Genomic DNA, 16,141 nt, shown 5'->3' on the forward strand with positions numbered 1-16,141 from the left:
TGTCTCTCTCTCTGTCTCTCTCTCTGTCTCTCTCTCTCTCTCACACACACACACACACACACAAGTAATGATGTAGAAACAGTAATTACAGATTCTTTGAGTAACCTTGCAAAAGGGGACAAGAGAAGTGGGTGGAGGCTGGGCAGGAATGTAGAATGTAAAATCACATCTGCAGGCACTGGGTATGAATCTGTGAGATATGGACGTGGGGGAATAGAAGAGCGATAGATGCTGGTGGATTGAAACTGAGTAGGTAAGAGAAGACCGGAACTGGAGCCAAACAAAAGGGCTTTTTTTTTCACTTCCGTTTTCTAAGACACATGAAATGATTATCCTCTTCAATTGCTTCCCATTTTCACTGTTTCCAGGAAGTCTCATCTAAATCAACTTATGGAAGGCAACTGGGACAAAGAAGGAAAAGGTCTATTTGCCTTTCATGGTGATTTCCATGGAGAAGCTCAAGCATGCTGCTCCAACCCCATGAGAAATCAAGTTCTACCAGCACTAAGTGGTCTTGCTGTTCCCCAGAGCGGAGAGCTATATCTTCAGTGCGGTCAGGCTCCTGGGCCTCTACACATGCCTGAGATAAACACACACCACACGTTTGCTTAGGGTCACCCATGTCAAAGGTATTACAAGGTGTATGATTTGTTTCTGTATGGAGAAGTACAAGAATGTTAAATTCGGAGATTAAAAAGAGAGAATTAGATGTTGGAATATCCAAATCTAGAGTTGCTTGAAGCAAAGGAGTAGTGGAAATTTTGCAAGGAAATTGTAGTAGGGAAAAAGGACTATGGATGAATAAACCAATGTCTTAAAACTAGTGATGTCAGCGTTATGTAAAGCAGAGGCTGAGCGGAGAGCTCTAACAGCCAAGCGTTTCTGAAGACACTGGACTTTGGAATGGGAGCTGGAAAGGAGCAGGTCTCTCCTTGGATGTGCGTTTTCTGGGCAAATGAGAACGCACTTCTGTGCCTTCAGTTGAAGTCAGGGAGACAGAGTTTCTTGATAAGTAATAAATAAAAACTAGTTTTTAGCTCATTATTTCTATTTTTAGATATGCAAAACATCACTTTCACTGTGTCTGCTGTGCTGTTATGTTCATAAAAAAAACCCTGACTATATGAAAATATCTGCTAGCCATGTGTCAGGCTTCATGTCTAATCTTATGATGGAGGTGGGTCTTGTATCTTATCTGTTGCTTTCATTGGTTAACTAATAAAGAAAACTGTTTGGCCTGATAGGACAGAAAACTAGGTAGGCGGAGCAGACAGAACAGAATGCTGGGAGAAAGAAGCCAAGTCAGGCAATCGCCATGATTCTCCCACTCCAGACAGACACTGGTTAAGATCTTCCCTGGTAAGCTAGCTCGTGGTGCTACACAGAATATTAGAAATGGGTTAGATCAATATGTAAGAGCTAGCCAATAAGAGGCTGGAACTAATGGTCCAGGCAGTGTTTAAAAGAATACAATTTTCCAGTTTGTGTGTTGTTATTTAGAGGCATAGGCAAGCCAGGCAGCCGGGAGCCGGGGCGGCAGGAAGGCAGCCCGCAGCTCCTTCAACAATCTTAGACTCCCTTGTAACTATATTTACCAGCAATTCTTAGATTCACATCACCCCCCAAGTGAAGATGGCCAGGATCGTGCACATATTCTAAATTTGCAGAGGGGATACTTTATTTGACATTTTGATAAAGTTGGAAACGTGATGTTGTAGCAAAGGTCACATATTTATCTTAAAACAGTGTTTAGCCAGCATCCAGAGGTATTTCCTCAGAGTAGCCACTATGTACCTTTCAAGATGAAAGGTTCAAAGGATTTGAAATAGCAAGTTGCAGAGTTTAGTCGACAAATTAAGTTATCAATTCCTGGATGTTCTCTAACAAGTTGACAAACCCGTGTGTGTTCTAAGCGATCAAGAAGCTATGGTGGGGATCACATCACTGCCTTGAGAATACACTGGGAAGACCTGCATGGCTGCTGACATAAAGCGCAGCGATTGCCTCTGGCACAGACTTACTGTGCATCTAAGACATTTCCCAGCGTAGCCCAGGCGTCCCTGCTAGACTGAGGTGGGGATGTGAGGCTTGAGTACAACTTTAGCTGATCCATTTTCTCATTTGGGAGAGGCTCTTGCTCTTATGTTTCTCTGTAATTTAGTCTATGCAACTGTAGTTGGGAAAAATTAGTTGAGATTACATTAATATGCTGGGGGTGATTGCTAGGCTGGGGACACGGTCCCTAGAATGGAAATGTTACTGACTTTTGAGCTGGATTTGAATGTTGACTCTCAGTTATGAGACTCTGAATAAGTTAGGAGGAGAGAATTTTATTTCATAAGACATTAACTATATTTAATCCCAGCACTCGGGAGGCAGAGGCAGGTGGATCTCTGTGAGTTCTAGACCAGCCTGGTCTACAGAGCTAGTGCCAGGAAAGGCTCCAAAGCCACAGAGAAACCCTGTCTCGAAAAACCAAAAAAAAAAAACAACAACAACAACAAAAAAAAAAAAGACATTAACTATAATGTAGAGCTGTATTCAGGAGTCAAATAAAGCTACCTCAGTAGATCTGTAATTGGGACACATGACTTTAATCCCAGCACTTGGAGGAAGAGATAGGTGGATCTCTGGGAGGTGGAGTGCAGTCTGAGCCTCATAATAAGTTTAAAGACAGCCAGGGCTACATAGTGAGACCCTGTCTAAAAACAACCCCCAGCCTCCCCCCAACCAACCAACCAACCAACCAACCAACCAACCAACCGACAACTATCCAGCTTGCTATCTAAGCAAGCAAGCAAGTAAGTAAGTAATTAACTAACTAACTACTTTAGGAGAAAAAATTTCTTTTAAGACACAGGTTGCTAAAGAGACCTCACTAAAATGCCTTGGCTGACCTGGAACTCAGGATCTCCTTCCTCAACCTCCTGAATACAGAGGTTAGAGTTGTGCATCACCACAGCAGGTGAAAGTAATAAATTTATACGGCATTTACACTCACCATACAAATGGGGAAAACTAATTCACTGGACTATTTCAAAGAAAGAACAATATATTAAAGTCTTAAATAATATATTGCCAACCATATTTCTGAATATATTCAATAATTTAATCTAAAATGAAAATTCTTTAACAAATATGTCTGGTTATTTTTTTAAAATATATACAACATAGAGAGAGATAGCACAACTATTAGATAGTAGTTTTCTTGGAGGTTGCCTATATCATCATCATCATCATCATCATCATCATCATCATCATCATCATTATTATCATTATTATTGACAGGATTTCACTATGAGAGCTTGGCTAGTATGTAGATCAGGTTGGCCAGACATCGCAAAGATATGCTTCTTGCCTATGCCTTCCAAGTGCTGGGATTAAGGGCCGACGTCACCACACCCAATGCCTGTATTATTCTTATGGGACAGTTTATAGGTAACAAGTGTCAGCAAGGAATGAGTTTCCTTGTGTCAGTACCTAAAATCTCCCTGTTGGGAAGGGCACGAATCCATTGACCAGTCTGACACAACCACTGTGCGATTCTGGAACTAAACAGCTGACATTATGGGGTTTTTTTTGTGATTTTACAAGCACACATTCTTTTTATTGATGTGTTTCTTTCTAAAAATGTACCAAACCTATGTCTTCAAACACAGTGGTTTACTAGTTTAGAAAGATGAGGTTCGCCTGGAGAAAATTGGAATTGCTCTTTCCTAATCGCATGAGAAACATAAAGGATAGCAGTTTCCCCCACTCTCTCTCTTAAGGAACAGATCAACTTATATTCATGGACTTTCAGTTTTCTTTGGTTATTCCAAATGTTTCCACATAATTGAAAATTTTGTATTTACTGGATTGACAAATACTTGCTGAATTTAAGAGAGCTATCCAGACTTGTCTGCTTTTGAGGCACTAGCAGCAGCTGGGGAGAGCATTAAAAATACTACTCATAAGCCAGCACCCACAACTACAGCAATAGCTTCACTTTCGAGAGCCTTAAGATATGCAATAGCAGTGCCTTCAAAAAGCTTGTAAAGTAAGGGATCCTTGAAGGGACTCCGGAAAAACTACCCATGTTCCAGGGGACTCCTGAGAGCAGTTTTACTGTATTGAATACAAACATTAGGTTTTACAAAGTGACCTCTACAGCAGCTCAAAACTGCTGCTATTTATTTCCTCACTACCACACACGGTATTAGCAAACATAACACACTATTGTTGACTGAAAACAAACGTTTGCATCTTTAGAAAAAAATAGGAACTAGGAATCTGTATTTTGAAGAGACAACTTAATCATTCATTTGGAGCTTATTTTAAAAATATTTTAAAAAGAAAATTCAGTACTTCAAATTTACAGAGAAAATCCAGTCCTTTAAAGTAAAAGGATCTGCGTAGGCCTGTGTCCCTCACCACCACCATCTTCAGAGAAAGTGGATTCCGTAAGGAGAGGAACCACAGTCCATTATATCGGTTTTATTTTTGAACTTGTGATTTATCCCAAGTATATCTTAGTTTTATTTTAGTCAAGTTTCTCAAGTGAATTGGTTCCTGAGTTCTTCTTAAGGCCAACTATAAAACATTATTTGTGAAAAGCTAGTAGTTCCTCTGTTTGAAAATGAAAAAAAACAAGCAATAAACCGATGTAGGATCACTTACTATGTAAGGATGATATTTAAATTACGGCAGCAGATGTTTTTAATAACAATTTTAAAATGTAGACTATATTACAGGCTTATATTTTATAATATGAACATATAGTAACTGAGATGACTACAGTTTGGAGGAACAGATAATCTGAAAAATTTACGGATGGTAGTTCTATCTCAGTGAGATTTATATGCACTACATACATAGGTGAGTAATAGTCATGTTTATAAAGAAAGAAAGCTAACAAAATATATTCCTGAAGATAAGGCTTTAAATACTCCCAAAGTCCAAAGCTCAAATTGCCTTATGTAGCTAAGTTAGTCTTTAAAGAATAAAGCCTCCTTTAAGGTCCTACCAGACCAATGTAAACAAAACAAGAAACTAACTTGACAGTTTGGACCATAATAGCAAGGATGGAAAATGGGATAATCTGTGAAGAGAATATTGAGGGAGAAAAGCACTGGGTGATATAGAGAGGCAAAGTGTGACAAAAGAGAATGAGAGAAAAATATTAAGATAAACATAGGACTAGTTACTGACAAAGAGAAAACCTAAAGTCATTTTTGGAGCACTGATCCCTTAGACACATTTCTATGCTTTGTCAGTTTAGCTAGAACTTCATGTTGTCCCAATTTATACTAAAGTAGAACAAACAGTTTGTATATGAGCTTTAATTTAAGCAATACCTTTAATTAAAAGAAAACCACTACTATGATTTGCTCTGAATTCATTGTGTGTTTTTAATTTAATGCAGTATTATAACATTTTCTAATTACAACATTCCCTACCAAAGATTATTGATCCTATCTGTAAGCCCCGGGAAAAGAAGAAATTCACGAGCGTTTTATACTGCCTTAACTTTCTTAGATAGTTCCATTGCTCCAAGGAGACAAAAGCAATCATTTCTTGAACCTCATTGCTTCTACATGATCCTGTTTCTTTGCCGGAACAGTGTGTTCTTGTTAAAAGGTTCTCAACTCTTCTCCAATTATCCGAGAAAATCTACAGTCCAAACCAAATATTTACCTTATGCCTACAAAAAATAAGCCACAAAGAAAACCAACAAAAACCCCATAACCCAAACCCCACACACACCTCAAAGTCGGTTCATGTAGGGCCTTACCTAGAAGAAGAAAGTATATTTTGCAAAGAAAGATCCCGACCGTGCTGCTGAGGGGCTCCATGAAAGCATCCTGTCCCATGCATACGGCGCCCTGTGCTTAGTGGCAAGTTGGTTCATGGACCAGCAGCTGCTGGTTTATTTGCTAGGGAAATTAGCAGTGAGGTAACAGACCCTATCCTGCCTCTCGCTTCTGTGATTTGAATACAGAATGAATGTGTATACAAAGAACACAGGGAGTAGGAACACCTGTTATATGCTTTGCAAGAACACAGGGCTGTGGCTTTCGGAATAGTTTCTTATTAGGGATTCTCAGTAATTTTTCAGTATAGCTTTATAAATCATACTGAGCTATTCATAATCAGAAGGAGGAGGACAATCTCTTTGGGTGATCTCATGATAAATAAACCCAAATCTGACTTTCTATCATGAAAAATTATGTCATTGCTTTGAAATTTGAAAAATTACTTTTTACTGAAAATTGAAGTACTCCACGAATTTTCTGTGTAGCTATTCATCTTTATGAAGTTACTGATTATCATGTAAAGTATGTACCAAAGAACCAAAGCAGATCACTAAAGTATATTTTAAATTTATTTTTTTCCTTTGCTACATTTTCTATTAAATATGGCTGTGATAATTTTACTGAATCTATGAATTTACATATTTAAAAATAAATCACAGGCATATTTCTAAGTGGGGATGAGGCATGCACTGTGTATAATTATAATGTACAGAGTACGCCTGAGGCCACATTTTCTCAGTTGAATCTTAGAAGCAACAAATCAGTAATCCACAAAAATCTTACCTGTGTTCTGCCTTCATCTTCCCCTCTTAGTTCCTTTCATTGCCATAGAATTAGATGGCCTGAGAATTTCTGCTTAATTTGGTAAGCTGCAAATGAGCTACCATTTGTATAAAGGCTCTGGTCCAAGCTTTCTGCATGAAATGGAATATATATATAATATATATATTGCTTTAAGTACAATTTCCAGTACAAACCATTTTTACCAGTGGAGTTCCGCCGAATTCAATGACAAGAGGAAGTAGGAAGACATAGGCTTTCATTTTAACTGCTTAAACGAAGGCTGTTGTCCAAGGGTCGTTAAAGATAAAAAGGGGCAGTGTCCATTCTGGAACCAGCTTTGGAAATAACTCTTTGCATAGAGTCTACCAACTTGCTTAGAAAGTGTCTAAAGTCAAAGGAACTCCTGTTGAGAAATCCAATTCCTTTATACAAGTCAGTTACTTTACAACGCTCCGTACCTTAGAAATATGTCAAGCACGTCCTCAAACCCCAAGCCATGACTATAAGTTTCTCTGCACTCTAAATCTCGCACACATCGATCACAGTGTTAACCATATTCACTCCAGTTCATTTGCTTAGATGTATGCTTCTTAGGCCCTTGGCTGCGGCGAACTGTCTAGGTCATTGCCAGTTGGTACCTAAGCAAAGTGCTCATTTTTTTCTTAACGTATTTCCACAGAAATAAACTCCTTGTGCTCTTTAGCCTAGCTTCCTTATACTTAGTTGCTCCTTAAGAGATGCACACACATTTTCTTATTAGCTGATGCAACAACCAATTGGAAAGAAACAGGACTTGAAACATTACCACACGGACTCTGTTACTCTAGTTAGATCAGTCTCAACAAAGACCCTCCTACTAAATAAGATCTTTATAGTGTCCTCAAACCAAAGGATGACTTATGAGGGCTCAAAGATCCTTGCCAAAATGTGAGAAGCAAAAGACTGTACAGTGGGTTTTCCTAGGGTAAAATGTATAGCATTTAAAGAATTTATAAAATTCCAGTATTTTCCTCAGTTTATATTAAAATATATATTTTCGTGGTCAGAATAAAATAGTAGGTGTTATAATAAGAATCAGAATACCAGAATAAACCATTCTTGTGCTCTTTTTCCTGTCATAGACATTTAAAACATTGCAGTACTTGTTTGGCTTAGACAAGTGCCCTCTAGTGGAAGATTCGTAAATATAACTGCTTGCAAGAGTAAATTGTGAGTGAATTCAGGAAATTTACATTGAAATCACACAAGCAAATTTAACTTCAAGAGGTGCCAAGCTGACAGAATTCTTAAAAAAAAAAAAAAATAGCTCCAAAGAGTTTTGTTAGTGTAAGGAAATTCTCCCAGACGCACAGCATCACTTGGAGGCAGAGGCAGGTAGATCTCTGTGAGTTTGAGGCCAGCCTAGGCTATATAGTGAGATCTTGTCTGGGGATGGGGGCAGGGGTGGGATGGGATTGTCTCACCAAAGTATTTTATAGCAAGTTGATAATGTATTAACTGTTTTGGTCTAAAAAAGGGGGGACATATCCTTACTGTTTATTGGTCTTAGTTATAATTTCGTTAAAAGTGATTAATAAAACAATGTCTATCCATGATTGCATTTCTAGGAATACAAGAAGTCACTGGGAGTGTGTGTGTGTGTGTGTGTGTGTGTGTGTGTGTGTGTGTGTGTGTGCGCGCGCACGCCCGTGAGAGGGGGAGGGGAGATTAGGGTACAGCTGCTTTCTAACCTTTCTAGTCATACATAGTTTACTGTCTGTTCCATTTAAATTATTAGGCTGGCTTTGTTTTACACAATGAACATCATCTAATTTTTCTTTCCTTCTTTCTTTTTTCCAAGACAGAGGTTCTCTGTAGGTGCCCCTCCCCAAGACAGGGTTTCACGGTAGCTTTGGAGCCTGTCCTAGAACTTGCTCTTGTAGACCAGGCTAGCCTCAACTCACAGAGATCCACCTGCCTCTGCCTCCCGAGTGCTGGGATTAAAGGCGTGCGCCACACCTGCCCAGTCAACTAATTCTTTAATATAGATGCCTTCAAGGAATTATTTACAATAGCAAAAACAGTAGAGAATTGGCAACATAGTCAAGATGACACAAATGGTTGTATATAGGATGAACTGGGGAGGAAAACATTTACTATTGTAATTAACATGAATCATTTGATTCTGAGGAGCTGTACAGTCTGCAGGAAGAGGAGGTTCTTCTGCATATGCAGATTTGTGTGTTAGTGGCCAAGCCTCTGCACAGTCAGGTTGACGACTGCTGCCTCCCAGAGGACCTAGGCTGTATTTCCCTAATAAACGTTAAACTAATGTAGTTAAAAGGCACTGGTGTCATGTTGAGGACGGCCTTGACAAAAATACTTCTTACCAGGGTAGGGGTGTGGGAATTGAAGAAATAAAAATAAGGAATATGAAGACGCATAGAAATAGTAAGAAAATACAGAAAGTATGAGGAGAGCAGTTCAGGGATTACTCAGACGCTGAAATCACCAGTGTTTATTTTTCCACAGCTTTTATACCCAAAGTAAACTGGGAGAGAAGGTAACAAAAGACTTTATTAACATGATACAAAAGGATAACTCACACAGTCAACCCAGAGACATCCAATCATTAGCATTCTGTTGTCTCTGTAGCCAGGTGCCCCAAGTCAAGTACTCTAGGTCACAGACACTGAAGACAGCCCTTCCCTAGGTGACCCCATAGTTAGAAAAGAAAGGAGAAGTACGTTTGCATATACTGACCACCTGTCAGGATGGCATTGGGCTATCTTAAGTTCGAGGCCAGCCTGGTCTACAAGAGCTAGTTCCAGGACAGGTTCCTAAGCTACAGAGAAACCCCGTCTCAAAAAACAAAACAAAACAAAAATAAAACAAATGAAAAAAGAACCAAGCAATCACCTCCTGAGTTAGGACACGCAACTATGCTTGTCAATCTCCAAACTCTCTGACCCTCAAGGGAAGGTGGAAATGGGCCTGCATTTTTCGGCCTCCACAGTGTCATGGTTTAGGAATCACTCAACACAATACACAAAACCTTTAAGCATAATTAGTTTACACATCAGCGATAGTGTTAGTTAGGCAAGTTCCTTAATTTCTTCACACCCGATTCATCATTTTTAATATGGAGATAATAGTAACTCCATATGGTGCTCACCTATATAGTCTTGGATGTGTGCTTCTTTCTTTCTTTCTTTCTTTCTTTCTTTCTTTCTTTCTTTCTTTCTTTCTTTCTTTCTTTCTTCCTTCCTTCCTTCCTTCCTTCCTTCCTTCCTTCCTTCCTTTCTTTCTTTCTTTCTTTTATTTTGCATGTTTGTTTTCTAGAGAGAGAAAGAAAGAAAGAAAAAAAAACAACCGTGGAATTGGTGGGTCCGATCTAGGATGAGTTGGGGGTGGGGAAATCTGACCAGAAAACATTGTATGAAAAAGAATTTGTAATTTAAAAAAGGAGAAAAAGATTCTCATGCAGCTGCATGAGGTCATACACGTAAAGTCATTAACAGAGTCCCTTCCAATTAGTAAACTTTCCGTGTTACCTATTATTATTATTGTCAGCCCTGAGTTTGCTGCCCCCATAGTCGTTGAGTCTGCAAAGCTCCTTTGTAACCACTAAATGACGAGTTAAGGAGACACATGCTCCCACCACTTCAGACATCTGTCACGACCTGCCTTTGTTTAAGCAGGTAGAAAAATGATAGCTGGGGAATTAGAAGAAATCCTTTGATTTTTATTAGAGCTCGTCTCAGGCAATGGCAAGACAGAAGACCCCACGGCTGGCCATCAGCCTCTTGGGGTACCTGCCTCCCACTTCCAAGCGCCCTTTCCGGAGGCAGTCGGACGGTCTCAGCCCCCCTCCCGCCCCAGTCCAGCGCTTCCTCTCCCGCTCCTCAGTCGGGACCTTCTCAGAGTTTCTTTAGCCAGAACATCTAGGTCTCAGGTATTAGCCGTTTCCGGTACAGGTGGCCATCGGACCAACAAGATTTGCCTTCGTTGAAGCATTGCTTCTTGGGCAATGTAGTACTCAGGCTGCCCTCCTTCTTCGACTGCAGCCGGAAGACTACACTTCCCAGCATGCCCAGCAAAAGGAAGGCGGACCCAGGCGGTCAGCTCCACGTGACTACTCACTATGGCTTCACTGTGTTGTGGCCGGCTATCTGGTGGCCTTGTGTGATTTGGTACTTGTTTGTGGCAGGGTAATCGTCTCTCGACCTCGACATGCAAAAAATCAAATCTCTAATGACCCGGCAGGTGAGTCCTGTAGTCTGACGCGAAGAGTTCCGCCTTCCCGGCTGAGGAGTGAAGCGCCCAGTCTCCGGGCAGCGGTGGGCAGAGGCTTCAAGTTATAGGGGTTGGCGGGTGTCAGGGGCGCCGGGCACCTAAATAGAACCCTGGAAGACTCACTTGATCCGACCTCGACTCTTTGTGGGTAGTGCTCACTTAGACAAAGTCATTTAAACAAGGTTAGCCAGAGACTTGGGCTGTCTTTGTCTCCTCTCCTCTGCTTTTGCTTCCTTTCCAGGACAGCCCCAGCTGCTTTGCAGCATCCCCCTCATCCAGACTAGCCGCGATTTGCCAGTGGGTGTCTTGGGAAGGAAGGTGAGGTCTGTGCAATAGAGGAGACTGGGAAAGAGCGAGGATGAAGGAACAGGGCTATTTGTAGAGAACATTGGTAACATTGTGGTTCGGGGCAACTCCCCAAACCTTGTAGATGTTTTCTGGATGTGAAAATGAGAGTGGCAGTTGCTTTTCTGTTCCTCCTATCTAAATGTACCTCTGTGAAGGTCATCAGTAAACAAAATAGGCGAGTATCATTGTGTATTGCTACTTAAAAATTTTCTTGTTTTGGCAAAACTGTGTTCTTTTTGTTTTAGCCAGAATGATAATTTACGAATAAGACTGCTTTGTATCCTGTCTTACATATGTTAGGGCGTCCTAATACTGTCTCAGCTTTTTCCAAGAAGCTTCAGAAATTTATTTTTTTAGGTATTTATTGATCATTTTATTTCAGAAACCTTTGACTGTAGCATATAAATAGAATTTGCTATTTTTTTCTTTGTTTTAATAAGAAACAAGCATAGTTAGGTGAGAGTTTTAAATCATAGTGACTTAAAATGTTGGTGGAATCTGTTCACTAAAATTTCACTTGTAATTTTTTCTTAACAAGAGAACAGAAATACAAATGACTTCCTTACATACTTGAGAATTCAGAATTTTAGCAATAGTGGGACAGTTTCACATCAGTTCTGATAGGCAGTACATACATGGTCCTGGTATAATTGTTTTCCTTTTTCAAGGAAAATATGATTGGTGTCAAGAAAATAAGAAAACTGTTCGGTTAATATTACAAAAACAAGTAGGTAAGTAGAGGCACTTAGCAGTCCTTCACATTTGAACACCAGGGCTGTGCTTCCTTCTGCTTCTTACTTGAGAAGGAGTTTGGAGGCTGTTCCATCTGCAGTGGGAGGGGAGAGGACAGACAAACTAGGAGCTAAATTTCAACCCCTCAAGTGCTAGACAGTTTTAAGATTACATGCTAGTTTTCTTACTGTCTGCTTGGTCTTGCTTTAGCAGTGTGCTTATTTGTCTGTTATGCCACTTGTAAACTGCCTTAGGGCTGTGGACTTCTTGTCCCTAAGGTTGGTGCCTCTGTTACCATGGGTGTACGGGAACTTCGGTGATTTGATTTTCTGCTTTTGAACCTTGCGTTATGAAAATGAGTAGGAGAGAAGAGCCAACAAATTCTGAATAAGTGATGCTGATATATTTACAGTGTTTGTAAATGCAATGCAGACTGCACTGAAAGTGCTGATTCTTAAGCCTCAGTCAGCTTTTTGAATTACAGTGGGTTCTATCTGTGTTTAATTGGAGAGGAAAAAATCTTCAGAACGTATACAGGAAGCTGAAGCTATACTTAAAAAAAAGTGCGATAAAGTTAGGAGGTTTATACGAATGTGTAGCCCTCCTAATGATATATGTTTAAAGGTATACATATCTAAGGTTTCTACATACTTTCTTATTATGTTGTTAATGGATATGAAAGTGAAATGAAATTCTGGTTTATGAAATTTAAATTTTATTTGTGTTCTCTCTCTGGCTATTTTGATCTTTCTTTGGAAAAGATTCACAGGGAAGGATGCACTTTGTGAGCTGGCCTTATTTAGATGAGATCTGTTGCTTATTTCCCGTTATGCTGGCCTCTGTTTTTTCAGTTTCGTCAACAAATTGAATTGAGCACTATGTGCCAGGCACTATTTCAGGTTTGGGAGAGGCATCAGTGAATAGAATAGACAAGTACTAAGGCAGACACGGTGAGCAGTGCTTGAGGGAAAGAAGGTAAGGTGGCCTGGGAGTTTTGACAATTTAGGATCAATTGTATCTTTACATACAAGGTGGACATAGAAAGCCTGAGTGGGAAGTTGGGCACATGCCTTTAATCCCAGCACTCGGGAGGCAGAGGCAGGCGGATCTCTGTGAGTTTGAGGCCAGCCTGGTCTACAGAACAATTTCCAGGACAGGCTCCAAAGCTACACAGAGAAACCCTGTTTTGAAAACCAAAAACCAAAAAGCTTGAGTGGGTCAGTGGGAAGATGACGCAGAAGACCTGACAGCAGCGAGGGTGACTAGGTGACAGACTACCATCAGAGCGCATTCACGTGCCCAAGTTAGGAACTCTTGAGATCCATTGTAGGCAGGAGATGAGGTCAGGATGAGAGCCCAGAGCTGAAGTAGGAAGCAGGATCACACTGAACATTACAGGTTCTAGAAATACCATGACTTGTGTTCTGAGTGAATTGACAGAGGAGCCACGTAGACTGATGGAGCGCTCCAGAAAGACCATTTGATTCCCGCTTTACTCGTAGACTGAAGCAAGAATTGAGGGGCTGCTGCGGTGACCTACATGGTGAAGCATGTGGGCCTTACCAGAGTGCTTGTGTTGGAGGGGACAGAAGAGGCGAACAGTTTCCTCATGTGTTGTGTAAATGTCAAAGATGGACCAAGTTGGTTTAGCCCCTTTAAATAGGAGGTTGAAAAATGACACTCTAAGATGGAGAAAACTAGAGGGGGGTGATTTGAGTGAAGAGGTTTTTCGACCTGATTTTATGAAGGCTGCCTAGATATTTAATTAGAGAAAAAGTAGAGACTTCACCAAATGTGTCTGAGTTCACGAGCAGGAATCTGAAGCATAGATAAACCTTCATGAGTTACGAGTCTATGACTGACAAAACAGCGTTGGCTGAAGTCAAGTGGGGTGGCTGTAGATGGTGTGAAAAGCCTGGACTGCCCTTTTCACTCAGTGTTCAGAGGTAGACGTTTGCAGAGTAGAATATGAAGGAGCTGTCAGTCTTATGGAGTCTTAGTAGTATGAGTGACCACCAACATGTAGCAGATGCTTAATAAATGGATAGGGAGAACACATAAAAGCCAGGGGTTTGAGAGCTGCAGTAGACCCACCAGGTGAGACTTGTCTGAGAATCAGCTCTGGCACCTGACAGCAGCACTTCTTGCTTACTTACCTCCATAAAAATTATTTAATTTTTATTTTATGGCCATTGATGTTTTGCCTGTATTCATTCTGTGTGAGAGTGTCAGATTTCCCTGGAATTGGAGCCACAGACAGTTGTGGCTGCAGTGTGGGTGCTGAGAATTAAACCTGGGTTCTCTCGAAGAGGAGCCTTTGCTCTTACCACGGAAGCATCTCTCCAGCCTTGACAACAGCACTTCAGAAGTGGTGGGGGAGAAATTCTGGCTAGGGTAGGCAGGCACAAGACAAACATGTGAGGGAGAGAGTTGGAGAGAAATCATAAACACTCTATTCTTGTTCAGAAGAGAAGAAAACACATAGCTGCGATTTTTTTTTTGTTGTTCTGACAGAGCATAATTTGCTAGTCCCATAAGAGGAACATGTTCATAGAGCTGTAATGGGAGCACCTTTGTTGTTGATCTGATTTGGACAAAGTGCAAAAGCGGTTGTATTGACGCTGAATTTTATATATGTTTAAATTCTAAAAAAAAAAAATAGAAAAAAATCAAATAGTGGATAGTAGTGATAACAAATGTTTTTGTTTAATAAAAGCAGAGCACCAAAGTTACAACAACGAATTTGTGCCTTAGACGAAAACAGCAGAAAACTGACTTCATTTTGAACTTACAACAACCTTGTAACGAAAGGGTTAGCAACCTATAGTCATGACAGTTGAGTGTCAAATATATTTATAGACATCTAGGTTCTTACTTTTTCTTCATTTCTGTTTTCAAAGAAAAGTCATTTCTCTGTGATCCTAATAATTGTAAGAATAAGGATTAAGACTCAAGGAGTGTTCACCAGTTTCAAGCTTACTGGCCCCTCTTTGGTTTCTCATGGGATCTGTCTCATTCTTTATAACAACCCCTGAGTTATCACATGGTCGAGTATATCACAAAGGAAGGCTAGGTAGGGTGTGCCAGGCTGCAAGAGAGTCAGCCCCTGAGTTATCACATGGTCGAGTATATCACAAAGGAAGGCTAGGTAGGGTGTGCCAGGCTGCAAGAGAGTCAGGGTACAAACCAGGTGGTTTCTCCTGGCATCCACTCCACTCTGCTGGCTCCTGACAGAGTGCTTCCAACTTTTATTATTCTTATTTTGTACATTTGGGAGAAAGCTGCCATGCTTACTGTTGATGATTGTATGGTAATTTAGAGGCAAACCCCTTTTTTCTAGATACAGGTATATATCATACTTACATTACAGTCTAGCATCTAGAGAAAGAGAGAGACATGCTGTATTCACTCAAGGATTCCTGTCAGATTAGTTAACCTTCACAACACGTTTAAAGAAGTGCCAATTAGAGTGGTTAGGAGCGCTGGCTGCTTTTCCAGAGGACCCGAGTTCAATTCCCAGCACCCACATGACAGCTAACAGCTGTCTGTTCGAGGGCCCCTGACACCTTAACACCAATGCACAATGAATTAAAATTAAAAAAAAGAAATGCTAATTACACTATGAAAATGGTATTTGAGTAATGGGATCATTAACGCTGCTTTTCTTCCCTGTATGTATACTGTACATCTAATGTATGTCTGTGGCAGTTTAGTTGTCTAAGTCAGCCTTGCCAGTTTTGATGCTGTGCCATCCTGTGAGCTGCTGGGGAGAAGCCCAAGATAGGACAAACAGCCCAAGGCTTGCAGCAGTCTCCCACATACTCCATTGGAAGTCACACTAGACTTGAGCCTACCTAGTAAGTGTCCCGAAGCTTCAGGCTGCAGTCAGGTGCTTGCTGCCCTGAGATCAAAGTGTGGAGTAGTTGGAGACTGGAGCCTACCCAATAACTCTCATTCTCCCCTCCCTACCCCCCTCCCCCTCCCTCCCTCCCTCCCTCCCTCCCCCCTCTCTTGTTCCTCCCTCTCTCCCCCTCTCTCCTTCTCTCTCTCTCCCTCTTTCCTCTCCCCTGTCTGTTTTTCCTCCCTCCTTCCTCCCTCTCCCCCCTCTCTCGTTCCTCCCCTCTCTCCCTCTCTCTTGTTCCCCCCTCTCTCCCTCTCTCCCTTTCCTCTCCCCTGTCTGTTTTTTCCTCTCTCTCTCTCTCTCTCTC

The 16,141-nt window shown here is 40.9% G+C and overlaps 1 protein-coding gene across 2 annotated transcripts in view; it reads left to right on the forward strand.

Annotated features, from left to right (window-relative positions):
• The first annotated feature begins 10,663 nt into the window (after positions 1 to 10,663).
• The window catches only part of Vps50 (VPS50, EARP/GARPII complex subunit), a 107,595-nt gene continuing 102,117 nt past the window's right edge, over positions 10,664 to 16,141 (forward strand). For both annotated transcript variants that reach the window (XM_005363676.2, XM_026787530.1), the window contains exon 1: positions 10,664 to 10,823. In XM_005363676.2, the coding sequence (XP_005363733.1) occupies positions 10,791 to 10,823 (33 nt within the window). In that variant the 5' untranslated portion in view covers positions 10,664 to 10,790. The remainder of the gene's footprint in view (positions 10,824 to 16,141) is intronic.

This window comes from Microtus ochrogaster, linkage group LG10 (assembly GCF_000317375.1).
Source record: "Microtus ochrogaster isolate Prairie Vole_2 linkage group LG10, MicOch1.0, whole genome shotgun sequence".
NCBI classification, from domain to species: Eukaryota; Metazoa; Chordata; class Mammalia; order Rodentia; family Cricetidae; genus Microtus; species Microtus ochrogaster.